At 43.0% G+C, this 20730-nt stretch overlaps 1 protein-coding gene across 4 annotated transcripts in view; it reads left to right on the top strand.

The window, feature by feature from the left end:
• prkn (parkin RBR E3 ubiquitin protein ligase) overlaps positions 1 to 20730 on the top strand; it is an 821190-nt gene that overhangs the window by 756644 nt on the left and 43816 nt on the right. For all 4 annotated transcript variants that reach the window (XM_052012206.1, XM_052012205.1, XM_052012204.1 and 1 more), the window contains one exon: positions 10014 to 10100. In XM_052012206.1, the coding sequence (XP_051868166.1) occupies positions 10014 to 10100 (87 nt within the window). The remainder of the gene's footprint in view (positions 1 to 10013; positions 10101 to 20730) is intronic.

The raw sequence follows: 20730 nt of genomic DNA, 5'->3' as shown, positions 1-20730 counted from the left end.
AGAAAAATGAAAGAATCCCTTAGGTCAGCAGAGGTCTCTACTACGTTGAAGTTTATGGTCTTCTTCTTGTCGAGGCATGTCAGCCCATTCGTTTATATTGGAATGTTCCCCTGGCTTATCCTGTTGGCAGTGTGCTTATCTCTGGTCCCCAGCCTCCTGACTCTGTTGTTACCCTACAGACAAGTATCATTTCCCACCTATACCCAGCAGGCTGCTAAACCACGGGGCCCACATAAGATAAATCACTCACCCGTGAATTGGATTTTACCCCTTTTTAATGCATTATACATGTTATACTTTTAGAACTAATGTAAAAAAAATTGAGAATTTGGCCAAAAATGTCGCTCTGGTGGTTTACACACCAAATCCTGCATTAAAACGGGATCTGTGCAGTGCTGGAAGGGAGCTGCAACTGCTGCATTGTTGTTGTGGTGATCTTTGGGAAGGGCGTCAGACCTTAGAGGAAGTCTCCTCACGGCACTCACAGAACAGCAGCAGAAAAGGCTGCCTTGTAAATGAGGGTGGTGGGAATAGTAATTTCTGTGTGTCTGGAATGCAAAGAAAATAGAAGAGTATCTGGGCACATGGTTGTCTGCTGTGATAAAGTTCTGGGCTGTGGGTAGTTTCACGCCACTGCGTGGTGCAGGCTGATCACTGAGGCAGAGATCAGAGTTTATGGTGCTGATGTGTAAGATATATGGAAGCTGCAATCAATAAGTGAACAACTAGAGATCAGCTTTCAGATGTCCTTAGGTTGATAGATTTTTGATGAAATATGTGGGCAGGCACAGTAGTGTAGTGGTTAGCATAACACTTTACAGCGCCAGCGACTCGGGTTCAAATCCAGCCGCTGTCTGTAAAGAGTTTGTATGTTTTCCCCATGTCTGCGTGTGTTTCCTCCAGGTGCTCCGGTTTCCTTCCACATTCCAAAGATGTACAGGTTAGGAAGTTGTGCGCATGCTGTGTTGGTGCCAGAAGCGTGGCGACACTTGCAGGCTGCCCCCAGAACACTCTACTCAAAAGATGTATTTCACTGTGTGTTTCGATGTACATGTGACTAATAAGGATATCTTATCCTTATCTTAGATTACAGACCCTTTAATTGGTATGTCATCAGTTACCTCAGTGTGACATGCTCCTAGACTTATTGTGAGTGTTCATTGAAAGTTGTAGGTTGCACGTAAATGCTCCAGTTTGTGTTAGTAAGGGAGAATCTGTCCAATGTGTGTTTTATGACAGTATTAAATGTTCAAATAATGTGGGAAACACTTCAGATGTGCTGAGGAGAAAGTGCACAGAAGTGGGCAAGCCAGTTTTCCAACAGGCAGGATTTCATCCAGAAATTATTGCTACCATGATCCATCCTGGGTTAAATCATTCTTATATGCAATTTGGGCATAAAAAAGTGGGTTGTAATGGATCCAGTCTTGAGGCCCCCATGCCTGAATTGGAGCCTAGACTTGTACTTTCTGATTGCCCAATGTCCTCTGGGAGATGAGATTCAAATTTGCAGCAGTGGTCCAGGCTGGGTCTTCTGAAGGGACCAGCTGTTACTTCCATGAGCTACAGTATATAATTTACAGGCCTTTCTTATCAGAAGATAAGCAAATGAGCTTAGGTCACTATTTGATTATCTTCCATCAGCCTTCCATCAATCCAACAGGGCCATTATCTGAGTACTTTTTATATTTTGTCAAAATAGCAACAAAATGAATCTGGTTTTGATTCATGGTAGTGGCTACAGTATTCTTGATAACAGTGTCATTTGTGTGATTGAGATAAATGTCTTCTGATGCTATTGATCTTTTAAAAGGTGAGACGCATCAGGAGAAAGCACCAAGATCTTGGCAAACATCACAAAGGTTGCTGCCCTGAAATTTGAGGTTGTGCTAACTGATTAATAGCAAAAAACAGTTTGCTAGAGGAACTCAACAGGTCAAGCAGCATCTGTGGCGGGAGAGGGATTGTCGATGTTTCAGGTCAAAACCCTGCAGCCAGTCCTGATGCAGAGTTTTGACCTGAAACATCAACAATTTCGTTCCCACAGAGATGCTGCTCAACCCACTGAGTTTCTCCAACAGACTGTTTGTTGCTCCAAATTCCAGTACCAGCAGCCTTGTGTCTCTCACTGATAAGGTAGCCAGACTGCAGCAAATGGTGCAGATCTGAGAATATATCAGATCATGGCCAACCTACAGAATTGCTTTAATAAATGCAGATAGGGGAAAGCAAAAGAGCATTAAATTTGGAGACACAAGAGACTGCAGATGCTAGAATCTGGCATAACAAACAATCTGCCGGAGGAACTCAGTGCGTCGAGCAGCATCTGTGGGGTGTTAGGTTTGGTGTGGGAATGCTCTACCCCAAGGCAGCTGTGGGTGCTCAGCATGCAGCCAGCAAGGCTCGCAAATCTGATGATAGTGAATGCTAGAGTCACCTTCTCCCAATATGTCCAAGTTACACACCCCCAACAACATCAGTTGGTTATTAGCCATCCCAGGTCACATCTCCATGACATCGTTTCAAACAAGAAGAGGTATCCTGTGGTATCCAGGGAATAATTATCCCTCAATCAACATCACAAAAGGAGATAATTATGTTATTTGTGGGAGAGTTTGCTCTACACATATTTTCTGTCATGTTTCTAACATCATAACAGTGATTACCATTTTAAAATATTTATTGGCCATCAAGTGCTGTGGAGCATCATGAGGTCACAGACTGTAAAAATGCAAGTCTTCTCCCTTTGGTTCCAATCACCAAATTAGATTTTGGGTGTTGCAAAACCTTGCCAGCTTTGGACAAACATTGGCTAATTGTATTTATTAAAAATGTCACTTTGATGCAATTTCCCTCTGTCATTTGAAGAAATTACCAACATCAGTACTTAACTTCTTAAGATTCCACATAAAACCAGACAGCACAGTGGTGAAACTAGTCGAAACCAGGGACAAGGGGTCAACCCTGACTTGTGAGTGGAGTTTGCATGTTCTGCGTGTAACTGTGTGGGCTTCCTCTGGTTGCTCCAGTTTCCTCCAACATCTCAAAGACGTGAATGTTGGTGGGTTAATTGGCTACTGTAAATTGACCTTAGCGTGTAGGTGAGTGGTAGAATCTGGAGGGGGTGGGTGGAGTTGATGTGAATGCAGAGAGAATAGGTTACAGGGAAAATAGCTGGGGGAATGGGATTGCTCTGAGAGCCAGCATTGACTTGAAGGCCTTATGTCTTCGGAAAATATGGAATATGGAAAAGTAAATAGGAGAGTGTGAATTCTGGCATCCTTTGTGCTTGCTGGGATTGAGACCTACTCAAGACATATTTGGATTTAGAAAACAGATGCATGGTCAGCAGCCCTTCAGTCAGATGTTGCAAAGAACTGAGGTTAATAATCAACTTCACTGGAGAAACCAAGAAAAGATGAAGTGATGTTTCACCAAGTGTGTCAGCATCCACACTCCATTCTGTCACTTCCTTGTTTTCTCTTCCCAACTCCAGCATCCATCAAATGTTCTATTTCCCATGTTCCCTTGATGAGTGGAGCTGAAATAGACTCATGGAGGCTGTCATCATGTGTTCTCAATTTAATAGCTCCAGACATCTGGAAACACAGTGTATGGATTAAAAGGACACTTAAATACTTCACTCCCAATCTCCCACATGTTACCAGCCCTCTTCCCCCTTGCTCCCAGGATGGCGGGAAGTTAAAATTGAACCCATAGACTTCACCTAGTATTGCTGTAACAAATTAGTTTATAATGCAAAATTGACCATGCAGGATTGACATAGAGCACAGTCCATCTGCTGGTGGGGAGTTAGTGCTGCACTCACACAATTTTGCAGAGAGTGACAGATTTACCATCCAAGTCCAAGGGCCATTCACGACAAGAACATGATTCATTTTAACCGTGCATGACAGAAACTGGTAAACTTATCCATGTCTAAAAACACAAAATGGCTCAGTTCTTGCTGTTCTCTCACCATTTCCTCGATGCTTCACTTGTCGAGGAGAAGAGAAGCTGAGGCTACCTGCTGATGAAAAATGCACTCGCCGGAAAAACAGTACCAAAGCAACACAGCAGGACAGTGCCTTCAAGTGCAGTCGCTGCAGCCGAGACTGTCACTCCCGTGTAGGCCTCTACAGTCACAACAGACGCTGCTCTACCACTACCGACTGAAGCAAGACTCTCCATGCGCAGATCCATGGTCTTGTGAGACTAACGGATACCACCACCACTACCACCACAGTTCATTCCTTGTTGCTCCCTCCCAGAACCCGACTCCACTCACTGGCCCCCTGGTTTCTTCCTCACTGCTCCTTTGTTGCTGCTTCATTGCCCCTTTAATCCTTCACCCACTGCCTACTCGCTGCTCCCACGAGGCTCCCTTCCTGACCCTTTGCTGCTTCATTCTATGCCTCCTCTCCACATACCACACCTAATCCTTACAGTGCTAAGCACCACTTCTCTGGTAATCTTTTCTTTGCCAGACCTCCCCCCATCAGTACTGTACCCCAGTGTTATTCAGTGACAGATTTATTCCCACCAGTACTGTAGCCCAGTATTGTACAGTGACAGATCTATCCCCACCTGTACTGCAGCCCAGTTTTATGCAGTGACAGACCCATTCCCATCAGTACTGTACCCCAGTGTAATACAGTGATTTACCCATCCCCACCAGTACTGTACCCCAGTGTTATACAGTGACAGACTCATCCCCACCAGTGCTAAACATCTGGGTCTAGAATTGAATCTCACATCCCAGGATCCTTGGTCCCAGGACACATTGAGTATCTGGTCAGGGTGGCCCCAGGAACCTGAGTCCTGTGTCAGGACAGCTGAGGGTGAGGGTGGATCTTCAGCAGCCACCTTTGCTACACTACTCTTGAATTCCCACCTGGTTCCCTTGATGACCTCTGAAGGGTCAGGACTACTTCGGCAAGTCTAGGCCAGACCAACTAACAAGGTGAGTGGCCAGACATGACAGTAGGGAGGACCATGGTAATGGACTCAAAATCAGTGGTGTGGAGTTCCTGGCATATTAACACCACTGTTGATCATCCTCTCATACTGCCAGTACTGTAAATAGAAGGGGCGGAAACATGTGACTCCAAGACCAGTAGCGTAATGGAAACAGGACGGCATGAGTTCATGCACTTGTAGTATCCGGACCTGTAATCAGATGGTCAAAGACTGCTAGTGAAGTGAAGTGAAGCTTTCCTGCCTCTCAAAGTGCTCAGGCAATGCCACCAGGTGGAAGTGAGTGATCAGTTCAGAGAAGTGGCTTAAATCCCCCAAAATGAAATGTGGTAAGAGCACATTGCTTTGAGAGAAATATTAGCTTGGATGGAGGATTAACTAACCAACAGAAAATAGGCAGTCAGGATAAATGGGTCATTTTTTGGAAAGTTGTATCTAGTTCAAGTCCTTATGGAATCAGCACTGGAGAGTCAACTGTTTACAATCTTTATGAAAGATATAAATGAAGAGACCAAGTGTTACCAAATTTGCTTTTGATGCAAAGAAAATTGTGAGGAAGATGCAAAGACCCTGCAAAGGGATATGGATGGGTTAAGTAAATGGGCAAAACATTGTCTCATGGATTATAGTCTGGGGAAATATGATGTTATCTACCGTGGTAGGAAGAACAAGAAAGCAGATCTCACATTTCCAGCATTCACTTTATTTTCTTTCACTTCTTTTGGTAATTTCAGACTGACATTCCCAGAAACACATTTCATTATTCACAAGCTTTCACTACATGCTTTAGATGATCACCACCGGTACTTGTGTCATTCATTCCCTCCAGGTCTCCAGTAATATCACAGACCTTTCCTTTTTGTCCTTCGGCCCCTCCCAACTTTCTGCGAAGCATGTTATATTTCCAACTTTTCACAGATATATCAGTCTGAAACTTTAACTCAAGTTCTCTCTCTGGAGATGCTGCTTGACCTGCTGAGCCTTTCACGTTTTATTCATTATAGAAAAGCAGAATGTGGTTTAAATGGAAAGAGATGATGGAATGCTACTGTACAGTAGAATCTGGGTGTCCTTGTACTGGTACACAAAGAGGTAGCAGGAAGGTACAGCAACTAATTAGGAATTGAAATGCAATGTTAACCGTTATCACAAGGGGTATGGAGGGATGTTTTCATGCAACTTTTCATGCACCTGCAGTACTATGGTTTTAGTCTCCCTATTTATGGAGGGACTCACTGGGTTGATTCCAAGGATGAAGGAGACATCGTATGAGGAAAGGTTGAGTATGTTGGGCCTATACACAATGGACCTTGGAAGAATGAGAGATGGTATTATTGGAACACGAGAGATTCTGAGAGGCTTCACTCTGTTTCCTTCTGTGGGACAATGTAGAACCAAGGACATAATTGCAGACTATTGGATTGCCTATTTAAGGCAGAGATGAGGAAGAATTTCTTCTCTCAGAGAGTTGTGAATCTTTGGAATTCTCTTCTCCAGAGAGCTGCAGAGGCAGAGCCATTGAATGTATTCAAAGGTGAGAAATTACAGAAGGAGACCGCTCATCCCATTGGGCCCATGGCAGCTCCCCACAGACCAATCCCATGAGTTCCATTTCTCACCTGAAACTCTGCACCTCACTCTTACCTTCCTATCAATTCCCCATTGATTCTTTCAGCTACCCAGGATAATTAACCAGAATCAGTTAACCAGCCCACACATGTTTGGTACATGGGAGGAAACTGGAGCACCAGTAGGAAACCCACACAGTCATGGGGGGAAATGGGCAAACTCCACACAGACAGCACCAGGATGAAAACCTAGTCCCCGGAGCTGTGAAGCAGCAGCACTAACTGCTGCAAAACTGCTTTTTCTCAGGGGAATCAAGGATTATGGAGAACAGGCACAAAAGTGGAGCTGAGGCTTGGATCACATCAACCATGATCTCAGTGAATGAGGGTCTGTGTGGTCTCTTCCTGTTTCTTACATGCTTACAATTTAGGAGTATAGCTGTTCTCAGTCATGAGTACACTTCGCAGTAAAATGTATTTCTATTATCATGAGCTATCTAAAAAATATGCCTTTATTTTAAATATTAGGGAAACAATGTGTGAAGTTCTTCAACAATTCTGAGACTGCATTTTCTGGGCATCAAAGAAATTTGCTGCTCTTGCTGCCACCTGGTGTCTGAAACATACAACTACTGGATGACGGGTATACTGTCCTGGTAGAAGAGCAATTTCTATGCAGTGCGCAGATCTCCGTGCATGCTTTGGGGGATATTTATACTGTCACTTTCCCATCCACCTGCCCATGAATATTAATTTGCCATCTCAGCAACTTAAAAATGCTTCAGTAAATTCCAAACTTTCTATCACTGAGCAACTCAGTGGCATCAGCCTTTCCCATCAATCACTCTCTGCTCCTTTTGAATTCTGTCTCCCGGGAAAATGTAGCTGTATGGTTACACCTTGTCCAGAGAGGCTGATGGGTAATTCTGGAGTTCCCTGTGTTTTGTAAATATTCTGGAGAAGTCCTGTCCAGAGACTCAATGAGATACACTCACTCCAGATGTTCTCACACACCTGGAGTATCATGCCATTTTTGAACCAGCAAATAAATACTTTCTCACCTTTGAATATTTTCAATGCAATGCTCTCATTTACTGAAAGAATGTAGTTACATCTTTTACACTTTGTGCCGTTTACAGTATATATTTATTGATCAAATTTGTGTCTGATAGTCATTTTCTTTCCTTGAATTCATGAAATCCAAATTCATTAGCAGTAACCACAAATAGATTTGCCATTACATTCACGTAAGGTGAAGATATTTTCACTCTTTTAAACCACTTAATTTAGTATCTGGCAGGAACTCTTAAAAATACCATTAATCTAACAAAACATCAATCGCATCCTTCAGTCTTAGTCCTAATGCTGACATATCCAATCCTGATGTCAACATTCCCAACCCCACTCCTTTCTCGTCAGTTTGCCAACAACAGAACTTTTAATCTCCTTCCTAATATCAACACTCCCAACTCTAACCCTTCCAATCTCACATAAGTCAAAAACTACTCCAGAATTACCCGTCAGACTCTCTGGACAGCTATATTTTCCCAAAAGACAGACTTCAAAAGGAGCAGGAAGTGACAATGTACATGTACCCCACAAGCATACACAGAGGTCTGCGTGCTGGATAGAAATTGTTCTTATATCGATACACCCATCATCCATTGGTGTGTATTTCAGACACCAGGTGGCAGCAAGAGCAGCAAATTTCTTCAATGCCTTGGAAATGCAAAGTCTCAGAATTGTTGAAGAACTTTTTAATTATCATTTAAAATAAAGGCACATATAAAGAGTAGGATAGCCAGCAAGATTTTTAACAGTTGATGGACAGGGAAGTTTGGAGATGTGGCTACAATAATTTTTAACAGTGAATGTATCAATACCAACAAAAAATATGGCAAATACAGTTCTAGAATTTATATAAATAGTAATTAAATGTAAAATCAAAAAGGTGATGTCAAATACAGACATACAGCATGGAAATAGGCCCTTTGGCCCAACTGTGCTGCCCGGCGAGCTAGTCCCATCTGCCCACGTTTGGCCCATAGCCCCCTAAACCTCTCCAATCCATGTACTTGTCTAGATGGCTTTTAGCTGTTGCTAATGTGCCCGCCTCAACCACTATTTCTGGCAGCTCATTCCAAATACGCACCACCCTCAGTGTGAAGAAGCTGTAGATTATACAAACCATAGTTAACTTGAATTGAAAAAAGAAATTCATGAGAAGTATAAAAGATTAGCGATATTCCCTTTTCCCTATCCATCACTTACCCTCTTTCTCTACAAAATTAATTTTTCTCTCTTTCCCAGATCTGATGCAAGGTCTTTAACCTGAAATATTAGCTCTTTTTCTTTCCCCAGACACTTCTTGACCTGCTGAGTAGTTCCAGAAGTTCCAGTTTTAGCAGAGATAGTATAGTTTGATGTAACATCTTTTAATGGGGCAAGGATTATCGGATCGGAAACTGAGCTGATATAAAAGAAGGAAATGATGAAACACAATCAAACATAAAAGTAAAACAAGAACACCAACTAATGCATGTTGACAATGTAAAATGCACCAAGGTATTTCACAGAGCATGAATAAATATTATTTGACTCAAAGTCACAGGAGGAGATATTAGAACATCACAATCATTGCTTGGATTAGGGAGGGAATTCCGGAACAGCAGAAGTCCCAGCCACCAGTGACTGAATGATTATAGTGAGGACAGAATTGGTGGGGAGCAGAGATTTGTGAGGGTTGTAGGACTGGCAGAGATTAGAGGAAGGGTAAGGCCACAGAGGGGTTTGAAGTGAAGGATGAGAATTTTAAAACTGTGGCTTGGTGACAGAGGAAATGATGTGGGCCAGCAAGTATGGCTGCTGATTGGACAGGACCAGGAGCAAATCAGGATCGGGCTACAGAGTTCAAGGTCATCTTAGTTTTATGTACAGCTTGGCTATAAGGTGCACAAACAGTGAAAATGGACTCACTTAAGCAAATAACAACAAATTTGATTCTGCTGGAGCAACAGAACATGACCTGACGTCAACACAAATTGAAGATGAAAGTTTCTAAATTGTTCCTTCAGATTCAATTAAGGAGTGGAAGCTGAATGGGCTGAGCTGTTCTTAGTGACTTAATAATTGTAATAATGCTATTTTTTTTCCTTGTGTCCTCTTGGTTGGGGGGGCACAGGGGGAGGGGTGAAATTAAAGTTATATTAGGAAATCCAACTACCTTCACTTGGGACCCTTCACCTCAGATCCATGCTACTGCACCAATATAAATTTTTCAAGTTTCTGGAATGGGACTTGAAAAATTTTGTTTCTCTGACTCAAAGGGGTGGGCGTACCAGCATCTAAGCCATGGGAAAGTATTCCCAAAACAATGCAATCACCTAGAGCACAGAGTTAAATGTTTCTCCATCTTACAACCATTTGAACTACTTCCACCTGCTTCATACTGTACATTTTGCCTTTCAGTTTGTTTTCTGCCGTGAGTGCAAGGAAGAGTACCACGAGGGGGAGTGCAGCAGGCTCCACGTTACAGCAGCTGCCGTGAGCCAGCAGGTAAGAAAGAGGCTTTGTGGAAAATCAACACCTTTTCAAATTCTTCCTGAAGCTGTAACTGCAGAATATTCATCAGGGGTTTCTCCTAAACAAGAAATAATTCTATTGCGTACGTGTAAGATTCTGAATATGATGGCTATGTTTATGTAATAGGGTCCTGCACTGTGGTTTCCAGTGGTGAGAATGAGCAGGTAGGAATCATCTATTGAAATGGGGCAAATAGATTTTTCTTGCTTCTATAAAAACCTTATATTCTTATAAGATGTGAGGTGACACATTTTGGGAAGTTAAGTTGGGGTAGGATATAAATGATAGGGCACAAGGAAAATTGAAGAACAGAGAGACAAGTCCATAGCTCCACAAAAATGGCAACACTGGTGGATAGGACGATGAAGAAGTCATGTAGCATTCTTGTCTTCATAGGTCAGGCCATAGAATATAAAGGTTGGGACATAATGTTGCAACTTTACAAAACACTAGTGAGACCACACTTGGAGTATTGTGAACAGTTCTGGTCACCACACTTTAGGAATGATGTGATTGCACTGGGGAGAGTGCAAAGGATATTCATCGGGATATTGTCTGGGTCAGAGGACTTTAGTTATGGGCAGAGATTGTATGGACAGCAAAAGAAGCTGAGGTGTGATCTGATAGAATTTTACAAGATTATGAGAGTCATAGACAGGGTAGATAGTCAAAATCTGAGGGCATAGGTTTAAGCTGATGAATAGGGACTTTAAAGGGAATCTTAGGGGTAATTTTTTTACACAGAGAGCGGTTGAGGGAACTCGCTGCCAGGGGAGGTGGTGAAATCAGATATAATTACTACATTTCAGAGGCATTTAGACAGCCACTTAAATAGGCAAGGCATAGTAGGATACGGTCCCAATGTGGGCAAATGGGATCAGTGTAGATGGGCAAAAGGTCGTCATGGACCTGGTGGGTCGAAGGGCTGCTTCTGTGCTGTACAAATCTATGAATCTATGACTCTTATTTCCAGACAATATGATAACAAATAGCAGAGAGTGGAGTAGAAAGTTAAAAGTACAATTAGGGAGTTTAAATGTTATAAAGCTATAACAACATTTCTTGAATGGTTAATAAACATCATCTAACTGTTGAAATCAGATTATGCCCTTGAAGGAGACCATATCATGCATGGCAATGTAACGGTTAGCATAATGCTTTACAGCGCCAGCGACCCAAGTTCAATTCTGGCCTCTGTCTGTAAGGAGTTTGTACGTTCTCCCCGTGCTTGCGTGGGTTTCCTCTGGGTGCTCCAGTTACCTCCCACGTTCCAAAGGTGTACAGGTTAGGAAGTTGTGGGCATGCTATGTTGGTGCCGGAAGTGTGGCAACACTTGTGGGCTGCCCCCAGAACACTACACAAAAGGATGCATTTCACTGTGTGTTTCGATATACATGTGACTAATAAAGAAATCTTATCTTACCTGAATCGTCTCTTTCCCAAAAGCCTTGGAATTGTCTCCTTTACAAATGGAGATCCAATTCCCATTTGAAAGTTCCTATTAAATTTGCTTAAACATCCTTTCAGTCAATGAATTCTGCATCATAAAAGCTCTTATTGCGAAGAGGTTAGTATTTAAGAACAGAGAAGTTTTATTAGAGTTGTACAGAGGCCACATCTGGAATATTTTGCACAGTTTTGTTCCCCTTTTATAAAAAAGAATATGGTAGCATTGGAGGCAGTCCAAAGGAAATTCACCAAGTTAATTCTTGGGATGAGGCAGTTATCAAGAGCGGTTAGACAGTTTTGGTCTGTATACTTTGGAGTTACTTATTCAAATATATAAGATCCTAAGGGGGATTAACTGGATAGATATTGAGATGTTCTCACTAGTGGGAGAGTCACAAACAAGGGGAGATAGCTGCAGAATAAGGGGCCAATTATTTAAAACTGAGGGGTGTAGAAATTCCTTCCCTCAGAGGGTGGTGAATCTCTGGAATTTTCTGTTCCGGAGGATGATGGAGGCCAAATCATTAGATATGTTTAAGGTGGAGATAGATAATTATGTGAAGATTGAAAAATTAAAGGTTAGCATAACAAAAGAACTGGTTATTGACCTCAGGAAGCGGCAGAGTACACACCCCTGTCTGTATCAATAGTTCTGAGGAGGAGATGGCTGAGAGCTTCAAGTTCCTAGGTGTAAATATAACCAACAATTTGTCCTGGTCTAACCATGTGGACATTATGGCCAAGAAAGCTCACCAGCACCTCTACCTCCTCAGAAGGCTAAGGAAATTCAGCACGTCCCCGATGACTCTTACCAATGTTTATCAATGCACCATAGAAAGCATCATATCCAGATGCATCACATCTTGGCATGCAACTGCTCTGCTCAAAACCGCAGGAAATTGCAGAGCGTTGTGAATGCAGCCCAGTACATGGCGCAAACCAGCTTCTGCTCCGTTGACTCCATCTACATTTCCCACTCCCTCATGAAAAGCAGCCAACATAATCAAGGACCCCCCCACCCCAGTCATTCTTCCTTCTCCCCTCTCCCATTGGACAGAAGATACAAAAGCTTGAGAACACGTACCATCAGGCTCAAGGACAGCTTCTAACTCGCTGTTATCAGACTCTTGAACAGACCCCTTATATGCTAAAGATGAATTTTTGATCTCTCAATCTATCTTGCACTTTATTTGTCTACCTTCACTGCACTTACTCTGTAACTGTAACACTATACTCTGCATTTTGATTTTTTTCCTTTTGTACAACCTCAATGTATTTATGTGTGGAATGATCTGTATGGATGGCATGCAAACAAAAGCTTTTCACTGTATCTCGCTATATGTGACAATAATAAACCAATTAGCAATTATGGAGCGCTGGTACAGAAAAGGAGCTGAGGACAGCATAGATCAGCCATGGTAATATTGAATGGTGGAAGAGGTTGAACGGCTTGGTAGCCTACTCCTGCTCCTAGTTCCTTGTGTTCTTGTGTGTATAACTCCTGTATAAACAATTCTCTTAAATTCCCACATAAATTTTGCCTGTGATTTTAAATCCATGCCCTCTGTTTCCTGACCTTCATGCCAGAGGAAACAGTCTCGCTCAGTCCATTCTATCAAAGCCTGTCTGTTGAATCTCTCTTTTTCTGTGACAAGAATGAATCCAGCTTCTCCAATATCTCCATGCAACTGTGGAGCTTACCCCCATGATATCCCGGTAAATATCCTGTGTAAGTATCCAGGTTCTTTACTTTCTCCTGAAGTGTGGTGCCCAGAATTGGACAACCCATGGGCAGACCTCATTATTCTGGAGGATTATCAGCTTGTTGGAACTAAATCAGTTGGCTGGCCTCTAGCTTTGTTGCTTCAATCACCCAAGAACTGCTTGGTATTCTTGTCAAGCAGCCCTCCAGCTCTGCTTCTACTGGTACATCTGGCAGTGGTTGGTTTAGAGCAGCCATGGCAATAACTCAATTTAATGTTGTCACTTGGTGCCTTCCAGCCTTTTCTATACTGCATCTCCCTGAGAATGCACGGTGTCAGAAGTATCACTGCGGCACACATCCCAACTCACAGTTCACAGTCTGGCTGTCAGGTCTCACAATTTTTTGACCACTGCGTTTGTAGAATCAATCTAGAAATAAGTTGCATTTGGGGAAAAGGGCAATATGATGGTACAGTGGTTAGTAGAATAGCATGCAGGATACCAAGGTTTGTGGCAGAAAATATAGTAGGATTAGCAGTGTGAAAGAGCACGTTGATATGCTCTTGTCCCCTCTTATTTCAGATTTCTCATTGGTTGCTGGCTTCATGGCAGTAGAGCCCATAGTTATAGGTACACCCTCACTTGGCAAGTCTGCTGCCTGGACTGGAAGTGTCCCCCTCCCAATTTCCAATGCCAGGCACCAACTCCTAGCCAGCTTATTCTGCAATACAGAGGGAAAATTGTTAGTAAGCATCTCTCATCTTGTTTAAAGGAAATGGCTCCCATAAAGGAATAGCTGAGTGAATGTGAGGTATACGTGAGTATTGGAGCAGTGGTGACCTGCTGCCAGTACCATTTCATTTCAGTGCAGGCAATGTAGCCTCCTGGCATCTCCAGTGGAGAGCACCTCCCTTTGCCTCTCCACCTCCTCAACAAGGACATCTCTACGTCTGGGGTCTGTCTCTCTGCCCATTGCGTGCTCCTTCACTGTGAAGCATTATTTTTCACTACAGGAGTTATGCCAGAGGCTTGGAGGACTACCAACGTTATACTATTATTTAAAAGGAGAGAAAGGTACAAACCAGTTGTTGAGAAAATTATTGGAATCCACTCTAAGGGATTGCATAGACCTTCATTTAGAAAGGCACAGAATAATGAGGAGCAGTCAGCATGGATTTGTTTGGATAAAGTTATGTCTGACTAACTTGAATGAAAATTTTTAGGAGGGCCAATGAGAGTTGTGCATTTCATGTAATTTACATAGATTTTAACAAAGCTTATGACAAAGTTCCACACGACAGGCTGGCCAAAAGTGAAAGCCCATGGGATCCAAGGGGGAGGTTCAAATTGAATCTAAGACTGGCATGAAGCAAAGGGGAATTGATGAAGGGTGTTCTTGTGACCAGGAAGTCATTAGGGCTCAGTGCTCTATCCCTTGCTTTTTGCAATATACAGTATATTAATGATTCAGACTTAAATGTAGGGGGAATGTAAGAGGAAGTTTGCAAATAATACAAAATTTATTTGTGTGGTTGAGAATGAGGAGAAAAGTTCCAGATTGCAGGAGGATATAGATCGTCTGGTCAGTTGGGTAGTGAAGTGGCAAATGAAATTTAATCCAGAGCAGTGTGAGGTGAGACACTTGGAAGGTGCAACAAGGCACTTGGGAGGATAGTGAGAGATGATGAGGAACAAAGGGACTCTAGACTACATATCCACCAACCCTTATGGTAACTTGACAGCTCAGTACAACGTTTAAGAAGCTATATGGGATTCTTGTTAGACCACAGTTTGAGCTCTGCATACAATTCTCGTCACCACATTATAGGAAAGATGTGACTGCTCTGGAGAGGGTGCAAGGGAGATTTCCAAGGTTGTTGCTGGGAGCGGAAAATTGTAATTGAGGAAAGACTGGACAGGCTGAAGTTGTTTTCTTTGTGACAGAGGAGGCTTACGGAGTTCTTTAAATATATTTAAAATTATGAGGGACCTAGATAGAAGCAATTGGAAGGACCTATTTCCTGTAGCATAGGAGTCAAAAACCAGTAACTGGTAGGAGGATTAAGGGGATGAGAAAATATTTTTCACCTGGGGGCAGGAAGGGTCAGAAATTCAATGCCTGAGAGGGTGGAAGAGGCAGAAACTCTCACCACATTTATTTGGATGCATACGTGTGCTTGAGGAACCATGACCTGTAGGACTGTGAACCAGTGCTGGAAGATGGGGTAAGGCTGGGTAGGTCTTTCCAACCAATATGGACTTTATGGGCTGAATGGCCTCCTTCTGTGTCCTAAATTTTCTGTGATACTATGTCTTAAACATGAAAAAAATACTGCAGTGATAGTGTCATATTTAAAAGTAATATTACCCATTCCTGCTCAATAACCCATTGGGAAGGAGTGTGATGGCTGTATGAAATCATTGTTAACAATAGTCAAATAACAGCTAAATGTAATATTAAGCTTTGTGAAGTGATGCATCGAAAAAAACAAGTGAGGAATGAAATGGTATAAATTTCACACTGAGTGCCATATGACATCAGTGTGTCCAATGGTCTATTGGTGCATTCACCTTCATAGACACAGGCAGAGGCTCTGCACTAATTACATGGTCAAGGTTACGATAAATACTCATCCCGTGATGATAAAGTTGACATGGTGTGGACCACTAGCTAATGGACACACACGTCAGCAATTGTTCAGTCAAGTAAGGCTGCTCATTGTCCCAACTCTTTTATTCCATTCTTTCTTGCCACAGTATTGTACTTTATCTCCAACAAACTTCCTGCAGGAGTGGAGATTATCTTCAGAGCAAATGGGAAACTTTTACTGGGGACTACACTCCTGAACCAAGGACATCCCAACTTGCAAACAGTACTTCAGTTTGAGCTCACTTGGAGGCTGAGCTCCAAGCTTTCAATGACTCTTTCATTGAAGCTTGTGAGAGAATGGTTTTTACAGTCAACATCCACAAGGCAAAGGTCCTCTACCAACCTGCCCCTGCTGCACCCCGGTTCCTTCCAACAATAAAGGTTCACAGTGAGACCCTGCAAAATGTAACCACTTCTTGTATATCAAAAGCCACCTTTCAATGAAGACGTGGATGAGTAAATCCACCATCACTTTCTTCGTGTCAGCACAGCCCTTGGTCATTTGAGGAAAAGGGTATTTAAAGATCAAGAACTCTTACCTGGTACAAAGCCCATGATCTTCTGGGCAGTTGTGACTCCTGCCCTCCTATATACTTCTGAGACCTTCATCACCTATAGCAGATACCAACAGAGAATGGAAAGATACCATCATTGCTATCTCCACAGAACCCTCCAAGTTCACTGGAAGGATAAGAGAAGGTACACTGATGCCCAATCCCCGGTCAACATCCTCAATACTGAGGTCCGAGTTACACTCAGCTATGTTGGATAGGCCACCTCGTTCACATGCCGGACACCAAATTCCAAACGGACACTCTTTTCCAACCTCTGTCATGGGAGAAGGTTACCAGACATATGTAGGAAAAGATTCAAGAATGAGCTGAAAGCTTTCTTGAAGAGATATAACATCCCTGGCCCATGACTGCTCGAAGTGGAGAAGGAGCATTCAGAATGATACTGAGCATATAGAAGCCTTGTGTAAATGGTAGAAGCAGTTTAAAAGACTACCCAGTCAGCAGCCTAGTCAGGGACCTCCTGCACCATCTGAGGAAGTGTCTGTGGCTCCCACATTAGCCTCATCAGTCACCTCAGAACCCACAGAACTGCATGGTAGCAAGTCATCCTCCTTCCCATGGAACTGCCTCAGAAGAAGAAGACTGTGCAGAGTTAAGTCAGCCCCAAAGACATTTCAGTCCATAATGGATAAAAATACTGGAAGGAATCCTGTCTGTGTAATCAAGATGATAGCCACGTCCCCACACAGATTGAACAGCATACTGCAGGTTACTGTAGTGCAGTGAACAGCTGAAACGGAATAAGTGAGCATCTATGCAGTGCACGGTTATCCAACTAGCACCCAGAAAGGACGAGGAAGAGTTGAAACCTTGTGGTGATGTGGAGATCCAACAGAAGTTACTGAGCTTTGTTCCTTCCTCAGAGTGCTTCAGTATTACTTGAGGTTCCTACCAAGTTTGGCTGCCTCACTGAAATCGTTCACCAGTCGTTACACAAGGGGGAGCTCTGGCTCTGGAGTGAAGAGCAGCAGAGGACCTGTAAAGCATCAAGAACAAAACTTAGCTGTGGATTTTTCCTGGTCATTATGACTTATGAAAGCTATTATAAGTCGGGTGATGCCTCCAGCCATGGGGTGGGTGCAGACACTTCCTGTGTAATGGAATCAGGCCACAAACTACCACAGTAAACACTGCCCACACCTTCACTGGTAGTGAAACAAACGATGCATGCTATAAAAGAAGCTCTGGCCATCGTTCTTGAGGTTACTTGATTTCAGCGGTTTATGATTTGTGGGCATTTCTTTCTGGTCACAGACCACAAAGCACTGTGGTGGTATTTTTGGACCAGGGTTGGCCATTCCATTGAGGGTGACATCAGGACTGCAGTGATGGTCGTCTTGTTGTCACCCCTGGACCTCTCAGTCAGTCAGATACTGCACATCAAAACAAGGTGCCAGAGGAGATGTGGTGACATGGCTGCCTTATGAGGAGGCAACAGTTATTTTGTGTTCAATTGCCAGATATTGATGAGGATTTTCTGATATGTACAGTATATCTTTTCAGCTAATGGGATTGAAAAAGTCACCTGCACTGATATACCTTTGAGGCAGGTGTATGAATACATCCCCACAGCCCTCCAGGGTAGAGAATTCTAAAGATTCACCACCCTCTGAGTTCTGATAAAGGATCCCAGACCTGCAACATTAACTGTTTCTGTTGCCACAAATGCTGCTTGACCAGTTGAATGTTTCCAACAATTTCTGTTTTTATTTCAAATTTCCAGCATCTGCAGTTCATTGATTTTTGTTTACTTTATTAACATTCCTTGTAGAGTGGATCAAGCTGTGAGTGAGTGTAAGCAGCAGACCCTCTGGAGAATGTGACCTACAAGTGCCAATATCAAAGGTGTACCGACCCGGGGTTAATCGGGACATTAAAGGTCTAGTGAAGTCCTGCTGTGTGCGCGGGCCATAGCTGCCCACTGCTCTGGTACGCCCTAGAGTTGGTCAACTCAACCTTCTGTTGAACACTTTCCTCCTACTGTCTCATGGCCACCCAGAGTGATCAGAAGTATTGCTGTTTGAGTCTTGCACTTCTATGCCAGAAGAATGTAAGAACGTAAGAATTAGGAGCAGGAATAGGCCATCTGGCCCTTTGAGTCTGCTCCACCATTCAGGAAGATCATGGCTGAGCTTCTACTTCAACACCATTTTCCTGCATTATCCCCATATCTCTCCATTCCCTTAGTATCCAGAAATCTATCAATCCAGTTTTGAATGAACTCAGTGATGGAATCTCCACAGCCCTCTAGGATGGAGAATTTCAAAGATTCACCGCCCTTTGAGTGAAGAAATTTCTCACTTCAGTTCTCAATGACTTACCCCTTATTCTGAGACCATGAATTCTAAACTCTTCAGCCAAGGGAGTACTTTCCATGAATCCAGACAGTCATACACCTGTAGGAATTTTGTAAGTTTCAGTGAGATCTCCTTTCTTTCTTCTAAACACTGGAGAATACAAGCATGGTCTTCTAACTCAAACCCACCATCCCATGAACCAGTTTAGAGATTCTTCATTTCATTCCCTCAATTGCAAGTATATTCTTTTTAGGTTATAGACCATTGAGGGTTTGTGATCAGTTTTTGCAAGCCATGAGGTTTCAACTGCAGAAGTGCATTTCTGACAATGGTCCACATTGTATTTCCATTGTAAAGGTCAACACAGATTGATCATTTTTCTACTTAAGTAGGAATTGCATAGCTTACTGACTCCATGCCACCAGCCTGTAATGAAGAAGCTGGCCAGTCTGATGCACAGTGAAGGGAATAATGAAGCAATGGTTATTGGACATGGGGTGTGGGTGGCATGTAAGTCATCGCCATATTGTTTCTGCTTAAGTACAGGACCATCCACCCCCACTCCACCAGTATTCCCCAGCTGAAAAAGTAATGGACTGCCAGTGGTGTACACAGTTGGGTTTGGTGCAGCCTAACGTGCAAGGGTAGGTGGAATAAAAGAAGACGAGGCAGATGGGTAGGCACAAGTGATGAGTTCAGGAGAGATGGCTTCAGATGGGGGATACCCTGAGAATTCTCCAAACTCCAGGCCACGGAGGAGCAGCAAGGTGGAGTGGTGGGGAGATTGTGGAAATACAAAGAGTCAGGAATGACATGGCAAAGATGGGCAACTGAAGTGGAAAAACTCACTTAAGATCAACTGGTACATGCACATGACACCCAAGAAGATGGTGGTTGAGATACAGGATGAGTTACAGGATGTGTCCAATGTTGCAGGCATGGCAAGGGTCAAGACAGGGGTCAGGAGGCATGGAAGAGCCAAAACTGAGTGGATGATGCATGGTCAACAGGATCTGCCAGACCTGAGGGCACTTGGAGTGGACATATCAGGGATAACAAATGTACTTCAGTATCTCAGTAGAGACCATCAGTAGATCAATTGAATTTAATAATTGATTATTGAGTTGATAGCCACGTATACTGTAGATATGTAAACCTATTGGTGTAAAGAGTTGGTGGTTTGTATGGATTTATTTCCATTGTAAAGGGAAAGTGTTGAAGTTAACTTCAATCCAGTTATGCCTTCATCACACTCACCTTTGGCTCTCACACTTGCGTGTGGGTCCAAGCTCCACTCCATAGCCAACAACATCATTTTAAGGAGAGCCAAGTAATTCTTCCCAGTCTCCTGACCATTTTGTCTGGTTGCAGTTATATAGCTGATCATAGTGGTGCAGCTAGTAGAGATGTTGCCTCATGGCTCCAGTGATCCGGGTTCAATCATGACCTCCGCTGCTGGAGTTTGCACTTTCTCCCTGTGACCGCATGGGTTTCCTCTGATGCTCCGGTTTCCACCCACATCCCAAAGACATGTGGGTTAGTAGGTTATCTGGCCGCTGTAAATTGCTCCCCATGGGTAGGAGAGTGGTGGAATCTGGGAAGAATTAATGACAATGTTGGAAGAATAAAAATGGGATTAATATAGGATAAGTGTAAATGGGTGATTGACGGTCAGGATGGCCTTGATGGGCTGAAGAGCCTGTTTCAGTGTTGTATAACTTTATATACCCTATGTTGCTGTGTTTGGTGCTTTATAAAAATTGACAGTCGTATTTCTTACTTGATAGCAGTGACTACACTTTACAAGTGTTCAATGGCCATAGGTACTTGAGGATGTCACCAAATTCACAATATAAATAAACAGAAATATATTTACGTGCCACTTTCCACATCCTCAGAATCCTCCAAACTGCTTTAGAGTCAATGGT

Source organism: Pristis pectinata, chromosome 3 (genome assembly GCF_009764475.1).
Source record: "Pristis pectinata isolate sPriPec2 chromosome 3, sPriPec2.1.pri, whole genome shotgun sequence".
In the NCBI taxonomy this organism is placed as follows: Eukaryota; Metazoa; Chordata; class Chondrichthyes; order Rhinopristiformes; family Pristidae; genus Pristis; species Pristis pectinata.
This window is presented reverse-complemented; position numbering and strand designations above follow the sequence as displayed.